The sequence below is a fragment of the Rattus norvegicus genome, chromosome 2, assembly GCF_021556685.1.
Source record: "Rattus norvegicus strain SHRSP/BbbUtx chromosome 2, alternate assembly SHRSP_T2T, whole genome shotgun sequence".
Lineage (NCBI taxonomy): Eukaryota > Metazoa > Chordata > Mammalia > Rodentia > Muridae > Rattus > Rattus norvegicus.
The window spans coordinates 83,615,647-83,632,715 of NC_141535.1; the positions used below are offsets into that span (position 1 = coordinate 83,615,647).

Consider the following 17,069-nt stretch of genomic DNA (forward strand, 5'->3'; position numbering starts at 1 on the left):
GAGGAGCTGAGAATTCTATGTCTTGATCCACAGGCAGCAGAATGTGACAGGGACCCATGGGCTGGATTTGAGCTTAAAAAAGACTTCACAACTTGCCTCCACAGTGACATACTTCCTCCAATAAGGCCATACCTACTCTGACAAGATTATGCCTCCTATTATTGCCACTCCCTATGGCCAAGCATTCAAACATGTGAATCTATGGGGGCCAAACATTTTAAAACAATCAATTCCACTCCCTGGTCCCCATAAGCTAATAGCCACAACGTCATGCAGAAATGCATTCAGTCCAACTTCAAAAGCCCCCTTAGTCTTTAACAGTTTCAATCCTATCTAAAAGTCCAAAGTCCAAAGTCTCTCCCGAGAGTCCTACAATTTCTTAACTGTAATCCCCTGTAAAATCAAAATGATAAAGCAGATCACATAGTCCCAGCATATAATGGCACAAGATATTTGTTACCATTCCAAATTGGAGGAAATGGAGCATGGTAAGGAAATACCAAGCAGGACTGAAAACCACCAGAACAAATTCCAAAGTATATCTCCATGTTTGATATCAAAGCACTTTTCAGATCTCCAACTCCTTTCAGGTTTGTTGACTACAACACCCTCCCCTCTTTTGGCCTCTTTCCACTCTGTTAAGAGCTTTCCTTGGCAGCTAGCCCATGGTTCTGGCATCACCTACATCTTGGAGACTCCAGGCAATCCAGGCTTCACCTTAACAGCTTCACACAATGTCCTCTCTGAGCCTCCATGAAGGATCACCCCAAATACATGCCTAGCAATTCAATCGGGGTTATATGGGTTATTTCTAGGGTCTAGATTTTATATATATATATATATATATATATATATATATATGTATATGTATATATATATGCATATACACACACATATATATGAGGTTTTTATTTAACAAAGAATCTTCAAGAATTTTTGATGCTGTATTTTACATATAATTTTGTTGCACAATTTCTAAATAGATTTAGACATTGCCTCCCTCATGATGGGCAGAATATAATTAAAAGTAGCCACTTGCTAGTTTTAGTTCCCAATCAACAAAGCATTCACAGTAAATTAGCAGGCAGAGATTCAAGCTGAGATAACATGAGGTTATCTTATGTCTTTATTGTGGCCTATTGATATGTCTACATTTAAACCATCAGCTGGCAAGACTCCCCTGTGTTAGTAATCAACAATAATAAATGCTTGGTGTCACACTGGAAGAGTAACTTTGTGTTGAGGAAAGCACAAGAAGTGTCTTACAGCTTGAACACCAAGTGTCTCTCACAGGTTCCTGGGTTTGAACACTTGGTGTTGGTAAGTGGTAGAGCATGGATAACAGAAGCAGGTCACAAGGGATAGAGACACAGAGGTAGAGCTAGGCTAGTAGAGGAAGGTTACAGAGGATAGAGAAATGACAGTGCACCCTGGCATGGATTCCAGCTCCTGCTTTCTGCTCCATGGTGTGGCTACCATGTGGCACATGCTTCTGCCGATGAGAACACTGCTGTGCACATCTACTCACACCTTCACCCCACACACCCCGAACTCAGTGATAGGCTGCATCTTCCTCATTACAGCAGAAACAAAGGCCATCCTAAGGTGCATTTACACATTTGGAAATAGTTGATTCAAACCGTATACCCAAGTGCATCTAGAAAACCATCTCTAGAAAATAGATACACATGCTTTGACACCCATTTTAAGGTACATACCAAGCCTCCTCACAGATGCAGAAAATGTGTGTGTGTGTGTGTGTCTGAGCATGTATGTTTGTGTCTGTGTATCTGTGTATATTTATATGTGTCTCTGTGTATATTATTCTATTTATGTTTGTGAGTGTGAGACACTGTGTGTGTGTATATATGTGTGTGAGAAAGAGGGGGAGTGTACATGTGTGTCCTAGTCATTTCTCCTCTGTTAGAGTGTTAATACCCTTTGTTTTTGTTTGTTTGTTTGTTTGTTTGTTTGTGACAGGATCTTACTATGTATCTCTGACTTAACTATAACAACCTTTGTAGACCAGGCAAGCCTTGAATTCACAGAGCTGTGCCCACCTCTAACTCTTTAGTACTAGTATTAAACACATGTGCCATGAAGCCTGACTAGTCTTTCTTATTTCTCAGTACCTTGCAAATTTCAAAATGAGAGCATGCGTGTGTGTGTGTGTGTGTGTGTGTGTGTGTGTGTGTGTGTGTGTGTGTGTATGAGAGAAAGATGATCTGGAATCAAATAAAAACTAGGGTAAAGAAAAACGTCAAATTCCTATTGGAAACATCTAATGTTCATGAAGTTGTTCATTCCTGTTTCTTCTTGTTGGCTGGTTCTATACATTTGTTGGAACCAGTGAAACTAGCCTGATCATCATGAAGTCTTATGAAAGGGGGCAGTTTGCTCCCATCATGAGCTTACACTGAGAATTGACTGAGTTTATCAGTGGAGAGAGGATACAGATGCTAGGCTACATATGGCCCATTCTACAGAGTCTGGATCTATAATAATTTGGAAACCCCATCACTATCACCAAGCAAAAGTCACACATATATTGCTATCCAACACTCTTCTTGCCATGAAAAACTATAGGGAATTTCTGACAGGCTTCCTGAATGTCTTCAAGGCACAAGCTGGTAGAAATCCTTTCTAGGTGGGTTGATCTAGAACATTCTTTTATAATGTCATTTGTAGTCTTAATAACATTACCATGCATCATACACATTATTCCTAACAAAGGCTAGCTCCTCCTCCTCCTCCTCATTCTCCTCTTCTTCCTCTTCTTCTTCCTCCTCATCCTCCTCTTCATCCTCCTCCTTCTCCACTAGATATTTTCTGAAAAACAAAGATTAAAATTTGTAAGAAATTACATTACAATATTTTTTAATATTTACCTAGTTGCCTTTTCTAAGCAACTAAAATCTTCTATTTATATTTTAAGATCAGTTTTTAAAAATCCTATTTAAATTGAATAACCTTTCATAATGTTATATTAAAGTACTATTTTAACCCTCTTCCTAAACATTTAGATATCAAAGTAAATAGTAGGATCAGTAGCCTTTTAAAAGCATTAGATCTGTTTTCCTTTAATTAAAATAAATCCCCCCAAAAACAGTCACCCAGATTCCCCCTTCAACTTGAAGCCCTCAATTCCTTCTTCCACTGACTTGTGTTTTATTGCATCCCCCTCACTGACTCTCACCTCAGAGAACCTCTCTGCACAGTGGGGATATCAGCTCTTTTATCTTTAGAAGAGTTCAGGGCCAGCAAAAGAAGTCTGCAGTGGAATGAGAAAGTACCATGCATGCCAAGGTAGTGGAATGAAGTCCTATAATCTGTCCAAATGCACAGATTGTTGTGGCTTGTCCCTTCAGCTCCCAGCAATGGGCAAAGAGCACTACTCCTGCAACCCCATGGAGTTTAGATGCAGATCTTGTGCTCTGTGTTATCCAGGTGCTATGTTTTATCCATCTCCATCCAAGCTTCCAGGGTCAGACCCCAGAGTAGAATTCATTTCTGCCTTTCAGATCAATATTAGGATTCCCAAAGTTGGGCAGCATTACAGTATCTCAGTCTCTTTGCCTCATCTTTCTTGTGCTCTCCAATTCTTCCAATATTGTCCTTCCTTCCATGAATTCATATCTAATGGAAACATCTTCCAGATGTTTCATTCATATCTTCCAGAATTCTTTCTATGGTTGTCAACAACCATTGCAAGAAATTTCTACCAGAACTAGATGTTAAACGTAGCAAGAACATTCTTCTTTTTTTTTTTTTATTAACTTGAGTATTTCTTATATACATTTCGAGTGTTATTCCCTTTCCCGGTATCCGGGCAAACATCCCCCTCCCCCCTCCCTCCTCCCCTTCCTTATGGGTGTTCCCCTCCCAACCCTCCCCCCATTGCCGCCCTTCCCCCAACAGTCTAGTCCACTGGGGGTTCAGTCTTAGCAGGACCCAGGGCTTCCCCTTCCACTGGTGCTCTTACTAGGATATTTATTGCTACCTATGGGGTCAGAGTCCAGGGTCAGTCCATGTATAGTCTTTAGGTAGTGGCTTAGTCCCTGGAAGCTCTGGTTGCTTGGCATTGTTGTACATATGGGGTCTCGAGCCCCTTCAAGCTCTTCCAGTTCTTTCTCTGATTCCTTCAACGGGGGACCTATTCTCAGTTCAGTGGTTTGCTGCTGGCATTCGCCTCTGTATTTAGCAAGAACATTCTTAAGTGACAGAATAACTAAAGTGCTCCAAGGATTCTCTCTTACACATGCCAGAGATTCTCCATCTACTAGGACATCATCACGTGTCTGTTATAGAGTTAAAGGAATGCACATCTGTGTCATAACTATTTAAGGTATTATGTCAGGTTCCTTCTGTTGCCTTTAGCTCGGGATATGCAAGATGGGAAAGAGTGTGGTCTATCTCCTGCCTATGGGCGATGTCAGAGACATTCCAATGACACAGAAACATGATAGCCCTAAAATGAATTGCTACAAATATACTTCCAGCATGGCCATGGAAGGTATATGTTTAGGGCAGAAAAAAAAGTCTCTAAAATATTTGGTAAGTTGGAAGCTCTGTCTGTGAAAATACTTGAGACTTCTTACAGAAGAATGTTTTAAAAGTTCCTGATCACTTCTTCAATTGTAAATGAGGCAAATCTCTGGAATTCCTAGAAATTTCTAATTATCAAGAGTTCTGGAACTCTGACACACCACTTTGGGAATTCTGCATTCTCTATTTGCAGTAGATGCTTACGACTTAGCTGGATATATGTTTCCTGCAATCACATTCACTCATTAAAGCTACACCCTCATTGAAGACTGAAGAAAGGAAACAAGCTTCCTTATATAAGAAAGGGTATTCTCTTGGAGACCACAGTGACGATCCCTGACATGTTCATTTGCTTTTCAGGAATGTAAGTTCAGCTGGAGAGGAGGCCCGCCGCAGAATGCGGGAGTGTGATGGGCTCACGGATGCCTTGCTGTACGTGATTCAGTCTGCACTGGGGAGCAGTGAGATCGATAGCAAGGTTGGTGGTGTTTGCATAGCTTCATCTTCTTGAGTGATTAAAGGAGCCCCAGAGATTAAACAAATGCTAGGAGCTGTGGGAAGCAACCACGGTATTTCATGCTTGCATTCTGAGCTCTATCCTGATAACCTCCACCATTGTCTAAAGGTATGGTCATGGTAGCTGAGGTCCAGCACTTGAATACTTGAATTTTCCACCAGCAGTTAGTGAAAATTCAGACTGGTGTAATTAACTCAAATCACTGGTGTCCAGGACGAGTATAAGTTATCACATATCTCATATATATATATATTATTTAAAAGTATATATATATATACTTTTAAAGACAAAGATACTGAAATTCTCTTAGATTTGATAACTCATTATATTAAAAGATGTTTTAAAATCTTACAAAATCCTTCCTAGTTTTTCAAACTGTTTAATCAAAGCTCCCAGCATGCTATGGCTCAAAGCCACTGTACTGTGTTTAGTTCATAGACCGAAATAGAATTAGGTATTGGTTGTCTTCCCCAGTATTTGAGATATTTTGTTTTGTCTTTATCAAATTAGTTTTAATTAACAGCTAGAAAAATGAAATCTTATAGTAATCCTGATATAAAGCTATATGTCACCTATACTTTTAAAAATAATATATGCACACACTGTCCTCTTTAATAAGAGCTACTCTGGAGTTGCTGTTACAGACATCTGGAGCAGAGTAAGCCTATGTTGTGAGCGTGTGGATTGAGCTTGTTAAGCACACTCTCTGGTCTCTCCATCCACTCAATACCAATAGTTTTCCTTACACCCATCCACCACAGCTCTCAACTCAAAGGGGATAAGACAGAGTTTACCATGGAGCCTGATTTGAGTGGCCATGGTCTGGGAGCATGGATTTAGATTACTCCAAATTCCAATTTTTTGACATGGAACTAGTTTCATGGAGTTTTTTTTCTTTTCACAATATTTTTTACCAGTTATTTGGGAATTTCACATCATAAACCATAATTATACTCCTCAGTCCTCCCAGGTCCACCCCTCCGCCCTTGAGGCCTACACTTCCCTCCAAAAAAGAAGGAAAAAGTCTAGTTCCTGTTACCCCAATTCTCACTGGATGAGAAAGGACTTGGTTTTCTTTAAGGGATTGGTCACAGGGAGTTTTATGAAGCTTTTAAGGTAGTAAAATACAGAAAAATTATAAAACAGGACTTATTAAAAATACATTGGTAGGAAAATCAGAGGAGGTGGTTTACTTTATTTTATGTCCTGAATGCTGTCTGACAGCACTCTTAGCCCTTTCTTTGATAGAAAACTAGAGTTCTTTTAGTATATTCCAAATCCAAGAGCCTGGCTAGGAAGGGATCTTAGGTCTGATGGTCTGAGGGGCCAAGAAGGTAAAGCATGATTATTTAATAGGTTAAAGATCACCCATAATAAATTGTAGAGCCTCTGGACCTGTGAAACTCCAAACAGTCTGCAGTCACAGAGGTTTTAGTCAGTCAGTCCCTGCAAACATATTCTCTTCAGGAATCCATAACACCAAACAACAGTGTCTCCAAGCTCGGAACATGTCCTAAAAGGAACTTGGATGGCATGGCTGTGAACGCTTCCCGTGATCCCATGGTTTCCAGCACTAACTCTGCCTCAGAATTACCTTTGAAACAACTGATGAAGATGCCTGCTGGAATCTTATTACCCCCACTGGGGCCCCATTGCCACCCTTCAAATCTAAACACCCAACCTTGGCCACAAGTAATTGGCTCTTGAGAAGTGAATTGTGGTCTGTTGGTATTATGGCTTAAAATCCTGCCTGGATGGATGGAGCTTTGAAATAGACCACTTAGGAGGCCTGCATAAGCTCATGTAGCTATAAAGTCAGATGGAAGACAAATGTCAGGGGCTCAGTTTTCATGGTGCTTCCTTACAGTCCTGGTGGGATGCCCTGTGCTCGAGCCCCAGCACCTCATACAATGGATGCGGTGGCACTCACCCAGAATTAAAGGCTTGAAGATCACAAGTTCAAGGCTATCCTCGGCCACACTGAATGAAGTATGAGCCTGAGCTAAGTGAAACCCAGTCTCAAAAACAACAACAAAGGAACAGTCATTTAGGGCTGGAGAAGTGGCTTGACAGTTAAGAGCACTTACTGCTCTTGCAGAGTTCAGTTTACAGATCTCACACTGCAGCTCATAACTGCCTTGCACTCGAGCTCCAAAGGGTCCAATGCCCCTTCTGGGCACTCAGCTCCAGGCACACACATGGTGCACATGCTTACTGGCAAGCAAAACAATCATGTGTGTAAAATAAACATAAATTTTAAATAACACTGCAATAGGCTTACCAATTGATCACCTTTATGGGTGAATTAAATCTAGCCCTTCTTAACCTTGACTGTGCATAACGATTACCAAGAAATTAAAAAAAAAAGTACTAGTGTCTAAGCCTGTCGCCCTGAAGATTTGGGTTCAAGGTATCTTCTGACAATATGGTTCTGTGAACACTGGCCTAGTCCAGCTGTGAACACCATGTTTTCCCCCATCCCTGATTCCCACTAGGCCTGTGGCCAGTCATGGACCAAATACTACTCATTTCAAACATGGGATGTGATGCCATAAAGACTTAAGCATCCCTCTTCTATAAAGGGCCCTTGATAATCGTAGGAGAACTATTAATATCATTGACAAGGAAATTAAAAGAAATCTTGAGTATTTACCAGGGCCTGTTAGCATAGCAGACACGTGAGTTATGAAGGAGCTCATGGAAATAGCTCACTGTCGAGGCAATGCTGAGTGTTTTAATATTCACAGCAGCAAGAGGCTGAGGTGCGCAGATGCTGAGCCTTTCAGTCCAATGGACACAAACAGCTTTCCCACTGTCTGGACCTCGCAGGTGAATGAAAATGAAAGCCACTGCCTGGTGTCCCTGCTAAGCTCCCTTGCCCCCATCTCTGAAGATGTGTGGCTTAGACACCAACATGCCCTGTGGCATAAGCATCCTTGTCTGACTATTTGACTGGTCAGATTCCTAGTACTCCTGGGGTAGCGAGGATATGATCTGTTTTAATATCCATGTTTTATTTCCCAAATGAGAAAGTTGAAGCAGAGGGCTTCTCCAACCTAGACTGAGAAGGTCTCGCATGTCCCTGGTGAGTAGGGAGTGTGCTGAGCTGGACATCAGAACAGGATCTAGTGCCCTCTGTGTCCCCTACTCACTAGATCACTGTACCCAAGTACCCTCTACTTATGAGAGGAAGGACTGTCATAACCAGATGCCCTGGGTGTGGAAGGATCCCATCCAGTGTGATGAATCACTCCACAGAGCTCCGCCGGCTGGATTGTACCATTGACTTTTAACGTATTATGATTGCACCATAATTTTCCACTCAGCCCTCGGCTTGGCCACTTCTGAGCTTTCACAATGACAAGTTAGAGAGGCAAACACGAGTACACATTCTCTTTAAGGCCAGGGAAGTTAATGAACAAGAGCCCGCATTCCATGCAAGCTCGTGGCTCTTCTCCTGTAATTGGTACAGTTTATTGAATGGGTAACATATGGCAGAACCCTCCACAGATGACATCCAAATTAGCCCGTTCTAATAGAAAATAAGGAGTCGAGATGACCCTGGTGACCAAGAAGAGCACTAAAAAGCACTGTTGACAGTAATGGATGTCACATGCATAGGCGCCAGACGTCACATGCCTTCTGCCGGTGCCCCTGGTCTGTGTTCCCTTCTTTTCCACATCCCCTTCAGAGGAAAGCTCTTGAACTGGGAACCTACCTAATGCCAGCCAGACTATCCAACTCCAGACAGCTTTATAAGAGGCAAGGGTTTCCTGTCTGAGTCCTCTCCTTCCCATCCTCCCCAGCTCCTTCTTTGTCTCTCTCCAGCTTCTTCTCCCCACATCACCTCCCTAGATGCAGAGTAATTATATAAAGCACTTCTCGAAAACTGCAGATTTAGTCTCCTCTCCCTGATAGAGGAAGAGCGAAGCCCCAGGGGAGATAAACAACCAGTTGAGAATGAAACGTATTCTCCCAAGTCCTTGAGGGAAGAGAAATCAGTTCGAGATGATTTGAAAATTGTCCCGACTTGTGTCATAACATTTTCCTTTCAAGGAGAGACGTGTCTGTCTCTCACGCATCATCTCCTGCTTACCTGCTTTCACACCAGCTTCCTTTCCTGGTGCGGGAAGGATGCTCAAAACTGAAAATCATCTTGGCTCGAAGCCTATGGGATTAGCAGCCATGAAACCTTAGCAAGCTGAGAAAAAAATAGCCAAGAATGGCTTGGCCCCAGAGAGTGTCCAAAGAACTGCTTTTCCTGACTGACACCCCTAATCAGGTAAAGAGTATGGGCTGCCCTTTACCAGCCTCCAGCCCATGAGGGAAGCAGGCCAGGATTGGAGTCCCTTGGCCTCTGCCTGTTCTAACACTGACCCAGACCAGAGGGAAATAGCTTTCAGCAGTGTGCTACCCAGTTTGGCTCACCCATACTCTTCCCTCTGCAACAAGACATTATTATTATTTTTCCTGCCTTCAGCCACCACATAGTGACTTTCTGAACCGTGGCCGAGATGCAAGGGTTTTCAAAATAAAATTTGGGCCTTTTTTCTTCGCCTTTTGTTTTCCCTTTCTTAAGATGAGAATTTTATTTCTTTATCTCCACTGCCCCATTTATTAAGTCCAGAACAAAATTGGAAAGGTCAGTTTTGGAGTCCTGTGATATAACTTAGCTGGTAAGTGTGCTTGCTGCATGAGCCCGGCAGCAGGACTTTGATCCACAGATCCCAGAAACTTCTCCAGAATCTTAGGTCATCTATGTGTGTGCTGTGGTACACATAGATACACCCACAGACACAAATACACACACACACACACACACACACACACACACAGAATCAGCTTTCTTTTAGGGAAGCACTTTCTTCTGCAAAGGGTCAAAGTACAAATGCCTTGGGCTCTATGGGTCATACAGCCTCTGTCACAATACTCTTGTCACTCTATAGCAGCTAGGAGTAGTCATCAACACAGGGGAATGCTGAGCTTGGGAGAGCATTATTATAAAACAACCCTCAGGTTGTCCCTGACTTGCAAGATGCAGCTTACTTGAGCCTTTCCCTTAAAGTCTGTAATATGTTTTATATCATCTCCACAATGCACTAGTGACAGTGACAAGTGGTGCTCTGTCTATAACCATATCCTATCCTCTCCATGGCCCTGTGAAGTCGGTGCTTTTATCATTACTGTTTTACCAATGAGAAAACAGAGGTACAGAAGGTTTCCAAAGCCACACAGCCATTGGGCAGAGCTAGGACTCCCTCCAAAGCCAAGACAAAATGTTGTATGTCCCATACTCAGAGGCTCCCTTGTATGGTCTCCAGCATTGCCAAAACTGTATATTTCTTAGTAAATGGTGTGCAACAACATCCTGTGATTGTAATGACTCAGGTACCTTAAACTTCAAGCAGGAGCAGCCAGTTAATGGCTTGTGATCTTATAGTTGCAAATGTGTCCAGTTCCCACAACTGCCTTTCAATGACCCATGACTGACGTTTGTTGAAGTATCCGGTATTGCTGACTGTTGTATCTCAAGTGAGAATGATCATGGGACCTTCCAAGCTTGCTCAAACTCTTCCTGCTGCAGCTGTGAGCAGAGCTAAATGAATCTGAGAACCAATGTGTCCTTGGAGATTGGACCGCCTTTCCAGGGTAGAGCCGCCTTCTGATTCACTTACACTCATTCTTCCATTTCCCTTTTTCTTTTGGGGATACTGCAGACCGTTGAAAACTGTGTGTGCATCTTGAGGAACCTCTCATACCGGCTAGCAGCAGAAACGTCTCAGGGACAGCACATGGGCACAGACGAGCTGGACGGGCTGCTCTGCGGGGAGGCCAATGGCAAGGACGCAGAGAGTTCTGGGTGCTGGGGCAAGAAGAAGAAGAAAAAGAAATCCCAGGATCAGGTGATGCTGCACACTCACAGCTGCATGCTTATCCCCTTTCTCAGTACAATATCACCACTGATGGATGATGGTGGGTGGATGGATGGTAGGTAGGTAGGTAGGTAGGTAGGTAGGTAGGTAGGTAGGTAGACAGATGGATAGATAGACAGACAGATGGATGGATGGATAGATAGATGATAGATGGATGGATGAATGGGTGGATAGGTGGATAGATAGATGGGTAGACAGACGATAAATGGATAAATGGATGGATAGACAGACAGATCAGATCAGATACAGGGCTCTGCATTTACAGTGTGTGGTAAAATCATTAGCATGTCTGCAGGATTTTCCTGCAGGGATTTCACAGATGACATGGTGGAAGTTAAGAAATTTCCCATATGTCTTCCAGTTCAGCCAGTATAAGAACTTCCAAAGTAAAGAAAAAGCCATCTGGTACACCCTGATGACCCAGTTCCTAGAGTGTGGGCAGAGGGATACAGGTACCAGAGCTTCTGTGCTGTGTGGCAAATGCCTCTCTGGGGCTGGGGAAGGAGGCTGCCATCCATGTGGGGTGAATGCCCAGGACAGGAAAAATCTGGTAAGAAGGGAAGTTGACAGAGGAAGCATGAGATGCAGTATGTGTTTGACAGCAGAATCAGAAGACCTGGTTATTGTTTTTGTTTAACCCTGGGAAGTTGGGATAAGAATTCATGAGCTGCAACTGCATGATGCCAGAAGTTTAGTCTTGGGGCACAGTGTTGGGAAATTCTGAACACTGCAGCTAAAGAAAGAGGCCTACTCAACATGAAATGATCTGTGCTGTCGACACCTGTAAGGTTTGACTGCTGTGCAGAAAGGCCCGAAGTGGTGAGAACAGCCTTCACACTTCAAGTGTCCTTCTCTGGGCACTGACGTCACATGGCCAGCTATTCCTGGACACTGTAATTATGCATCAATTGGTGAGAGTTTTGCCAAGCCATCACCTGACTGCCCTATAGAAGTATCTGCTAAAGAGAGACAGGGCCTACAGCCCTTTCTGTAACCAATTTTTGAATTCAAGATAATGTACCCATACGTTTGTTTAGATACTAGGACAATATTTCCTAAACTATTTAGCAAATAGTTTTACTTCAAGTAGAGTTTAAAGAAAGTGTTTTTCTTAGAGTAAGGATTAGCAGGAATGTCATTTAAATCTTGTTTGTGAATTTTCCTGGAAGGACTCAGTATCCGAAATCTGTAGTTGTAAATAGCAGCTAGGTGAGGTTCCTGAGAACTTCTCAGGTATTTCCCACAACACATGGAACTGCATGCCCCTGTCTCTTTAAAGACCCTGCTCCCTGCCTTGAGCAGAGCCTTCCCACTCTGAAATACACTCCCCTGTCCTGCCTTTTCCTCTGTGACAAGTCAGAACTTTGTGTCTCTCCTGTGTGGTTTGAAGTACTAAACCCAGCCACTTAATGCCCTCCAACTGTAGGGGTGGCAAAGGGCATCTCATCAATGTTCACTAAATATTAAAACGGCGCCATTATTCTACCTGCTTACTAACTCTCATCCTGTGGCATTGTGCTAGGACAGCAGGAAGCCAGAAAGTACAGTTCCGCACATTCTCACCTTGAGCTAACTAAAATAGGAACTTATGAAAATACAATGCATTCTCTGTCTTCAACTGTTCTGTAACCACAAGACAAAAACTGCTTCCCCACCCCAGAAATATCAGCCACATGGCATAAGGGCCCATAAGAGAAAAATCTCCCACCGCCATAGAATTGTACTGGGAAACCTCTAAAGGCTGGACCACCTAGACGGATTCTGGAAGGTACTTTCAGGAAAGAGGTATAAAATAACATCAGTCCTAAGTGGAGACACTTTAGACTGGCATTGCATCCATTCCTATACCCAACTTCACCCCCAGGTTCAAGTGACTAAAGGCTTGCCACAGTCTTTAGTCTGACACTGGTGCCTCACTTTCTAAGACCCTGACCTGACAGAGAACCATCCCCAACCATCCCAGCTCTTCCTTATTGCCCTTCATGTACTTCAAGCTCTCAGATGACAGAGGGGATCCGCATTGATTGGGTTCAGAGAAATGAGGCAGAGGCAAGTGGATCTCTGAATTTGAGGTCAACCTGGTCTATGCAACACATTCCTGACTAGCCAATGCTACATAGTGATATGCTGTCTCAAAAAATAATGACATTTGTATTTTGAGTTGTAGAAGATCCTATACCATTCTGCAGTCAGATTTAGTTACAAGACAAAGTCTCAGAAATGTTTCTTCACATAGATAATCCAGGAAAAGGTACACTATGAAAGCCTGCTATATTCTTGATTTTAATTAAGTGTTTGCTATGCAAACATGCCTGATCCATGTCACAAGTGTGTGCACTGCCCTCTGGTAGAAAGGTTCCTGGCAGCTAACTCTTCTCAGTCCCTGTTGCTGAACCACAAAGCCAGGTCCTGCTTTCCTCTCTTGATAAAACTTCCCAAAGTGTCAGCCCAGTGCAGTACAGTTTGTGCTGACAACCTAGCATCTCAGATCAATGCAACAACCTGGAAAACTGAAAGACAAAATTAATGAATTTCCTCTTTTGTACTAAGAAGCCATTTTGGGTTTGTTTTTCAACTTAGCAATGTGGCCAAAGACCGAGTGACAGTGCTCTGGGTTCTGCTCAGTCACAACTGAAGGGTCGCACCACACTGTCCTGCTATGGGCTGCAAGCCAAGTAGACCTTGGCCTCACTCAGCAAGAGCCTGACACCAACAGAGACAACTGCCGAAGTAAAGCAAGCAAAAGCAACAGGAAACTCTAGAGCTCAGACCCCCGTCCCAAGAGCCACGAGGAAAATCACCTCTCAGAGGGATGAGAAGTCATGTACGTGTGCAGATGAGTGACAGGCAATTGATCAGGCTCCACACATGATCCTTCTGGACCAGCATTTTAAAAACAATAGATTTTGTCTTGTGATCATTTGGTTGCATGAGCTATTGCATCATTATCAATGTAAGAAATAATGTTTTGGTGGCGGGCAGGTCTCCTGTAGTTGTAGAGAAGTTTCATCTATGAAACTCCCATTGGAATTCCTTCATCACTATTCTGGGAGAATGCTGTCTCTCAACCAAATTAAACCTCAGTTCTACCCTTCCTAACCAATCTTATGTAAAAAGTGCCCACTGGTCCCCAATCTACTCCCTATCTTTATATTTAGTGAGATTCCTCTCCGGTTCTTGTGTCTGGAGTTGAATACATTAGTGGGTCCCACAGAGGGTGGATAGAAGGAAGTATGGATCTCGTTGTGACTTGCAGTCAACACCTGACACCAGTTCCATTGTATGGCCATCAAACTGTGGCCTCTGGTGACTGTCGGTCTGATTAGGGTCTTGTTTTAAGAAGATGTTTACAACCAGGGTTTGTCCAGACTTTTATCTTTCCTGGAGAGATTTTGTATCCAAGTAGCTGTGATAGTATATCCCACAGTCCTCTTTCCTGGGTTTTTATCTCCTCTGAATAAATTCTGCCATAGACATTGTCAATTCTGCCATATAAAATGTCAACAAATTAATTGACAGCCTCTGGACTTATCAAGAAACCCAATCTGATGCACATTCTACATAATCATCAGTTAAGAGCTTAGGATATGTGGACGGGAAAGATGACTCAGTCAATGAAGTACTCGGTTCTCTCTCTAGAGTCCATGTAAAATAAGCTGAGTATAGGGTTGCATGGTTCCAATCCCTGCACTAGCGCTGAGGAGACGTGATCCCTAGCCTGCTTAGGTGTTTGTTCTTGTTAGAAAGACACTGTCTAGAAAGAATTAAAAGATGGATTATGCCTTAGGAAAAATACCTGAAGTTCTCCTCTTTCTACATACATGTATAGACACATGACACAGACATGCACACCTGTTCACATGCATATACACAAATACAGACATATACACCAACATGTGTAACCTTAGAATTTGTGTACATGAAGAGTATATGTATGTCAAAGCATCCTTGTAAATATTGTTTTAGATCATATTGGATTAAAGTACTTTGACCTAGACATTGGCATTCTTGAATCCTATATGTAGCCCACCACATGACACATATATGATATTGGCCTGAAAATGAGACTCTGATACTAAATACCATGCAATGTCTCAAGGTAAAACTGTGAACTTTATTACTCATTCAAATATTATGTTGAAGATTTGAATTCATGGGACTATGTTCCCTATCAGACAAAACAATTGTTGATTATGAAAAGAAATCTAAGTGGTCTTCACCTCTGGATTCTGCAGCCACAGATACGACCAACTATAGACAAAATACTAAGAAATAACTCTGTTCCAAACTGGCAATTATTCCTGAAATAATATAGTATAACAGCTATGTACACATAATTTTCACAATATTATATACAATAAGCAATCTAGAGATGATTTAAAACAAACAGAGCATTGGGTCTAGGTTATATGCAAACACTATGTTTGTGAGGGATTTTGAGCATGGATTAAGTCCTGGAACTGACGCCCAAAACACTAAAGGATGAATGTCTACATACCCGTCATATGTAAGTAAAATAAAAATATACTACAAGAAAAAATATTCATATCCACAGCATCCTTGTCTGTGGTAATTTGCAATTACAGTTCCTAGGAGAGCATCCACCATTTTAGATCCATTTCATTTTACCTCTATCTATAGTATTGCTTGACCCTTCGGAGTGCAATGACACTCTGTCAACTGTGTGTAGGCATGTAGGCTCTTCTTGCAGACCTTCCCCACGGGTGCGGATGACAACCCTACAGTTGTCAGGAGCAGATACTATATGTCTTCCAGAGCTCTTATCTTTAGGATGCTGAACTCCTCTTCCTGGTCCAAGAGACCTTCGCATTCACAGAGAGAGAAGACAAGCGTTCCCTTCCCTCTGGGCCCCCATCTGGAAGCTGCACACATCACTGATATCAAGGTGGTCTGTACGTCACAGCAGCACCTTAGCTTTTAGGAGTGCTGTGAAGTACAATGCTTTTCTAGAACAGCCAGGATCCTGTGTAAATTACCCTTCAACATCATTGACTTAATGAATAAAGAGGGATACGATGGGATATTAAGTATACCTGGTGGGATATCTCTCTGAGGGAAGTGTTATCATTTAAATTAAAGTGTGTTGCAATACTTACACATGGTAGCCATAATGGAATCTTTAGTCATCTCATTGTTCATAAACTCTGTTCTTATCTGCACTCCTATGGCTCCTCCACTGCCTGCCTTGCCCCATCTATGACAGGGGCAAAAGTAGAGAAAGCCCACTGTTTATTCTGACCTGATGTAGCACAGCCTGTTTCCTTCCTGGCCCTTCAGACTGGAAAACAGAAAAACTACTGAATATTCCACCCTGGATTCATGCCATGGTGTGCTTACCCAAGTCCTTACTTATGGAAAATGTGTGTTGCCTCTAAATATTTACTGATATAAACTGTAGTAAATGCCTGTGTAGTTAAATCTCATCTATCTCTTTATTCAATTCTTGAAGATTTATTCTCTACTGTGAAACACCTAAACCTGAACTAATATTAATATTTTTGTATGTGTGTGGCATATGTAGATATGATCCTGCTCAAATGTACATATAAGTTTATGTACACATATATGTTCCTCAATTGTACTTATTTCTTTGGACAGTGTCTCTCACTGTTCCTAAAGCCCACCCACCCATATGGCTAGACCAGCTTAGTCATCCAGCTCCAGACAAATTTTGTCCTTTCCTCCCCAGTGTGGAAATTGCAAGTGGATGTCACCATGCCTGGCTTTTTTCATTGGGTACTAGACTTCCAAACTTAAGTTCTCGTGTTCTAACTGAGCCTCCAGTATTTGGCTTAATTACTCCATGTCTGACAAGTTAAGTAGATAAATTTGGTTTTACACATATAAGCACTGTATTAGTCAGGGTTCTCTAGGGTCACTCTATATTGAGGGATTTTACTGTGATGACTTACAGTCTATAGTCCACCTAACCCAACAATGGGCAGCTGTGGATTCAAAGCCCAAAAGTCTAACAATTGATCAGTCTCACAAGGCCAGTTGCTTCAGCTGGTCTTTTGTAGAAGCAGGTTCTAACAAAGGTTACCGCAAGTAAG

At 42.3% G+C, this 17,069-nt stretch overlaps 1 protein-coding gene across 4 annotated transcripts in view; it reads left to right on the forward strand.

Moving 5' to 3' along the window:
* Nucleotides 1-17,069, forward strand: part of Ctnnd2 (catenin delta 2) — an 843,638-nt gene that overhangs the window by 701,508 nt on the left and 125,061 nt on the right. For all 4 annotated transcript variants that reach the window (NM_001271502.2, NM_001415019.1, XM_087614127.1 and 1 more), the window contains 2 exon segments: nt 4,906-5,023; nt 10,780-10,965. In NM_001271502.2, coding sequence (NP_001258431.2) covers nt 4,906-5,023; nt 10,780-10,965 — 304 coding nt within the window.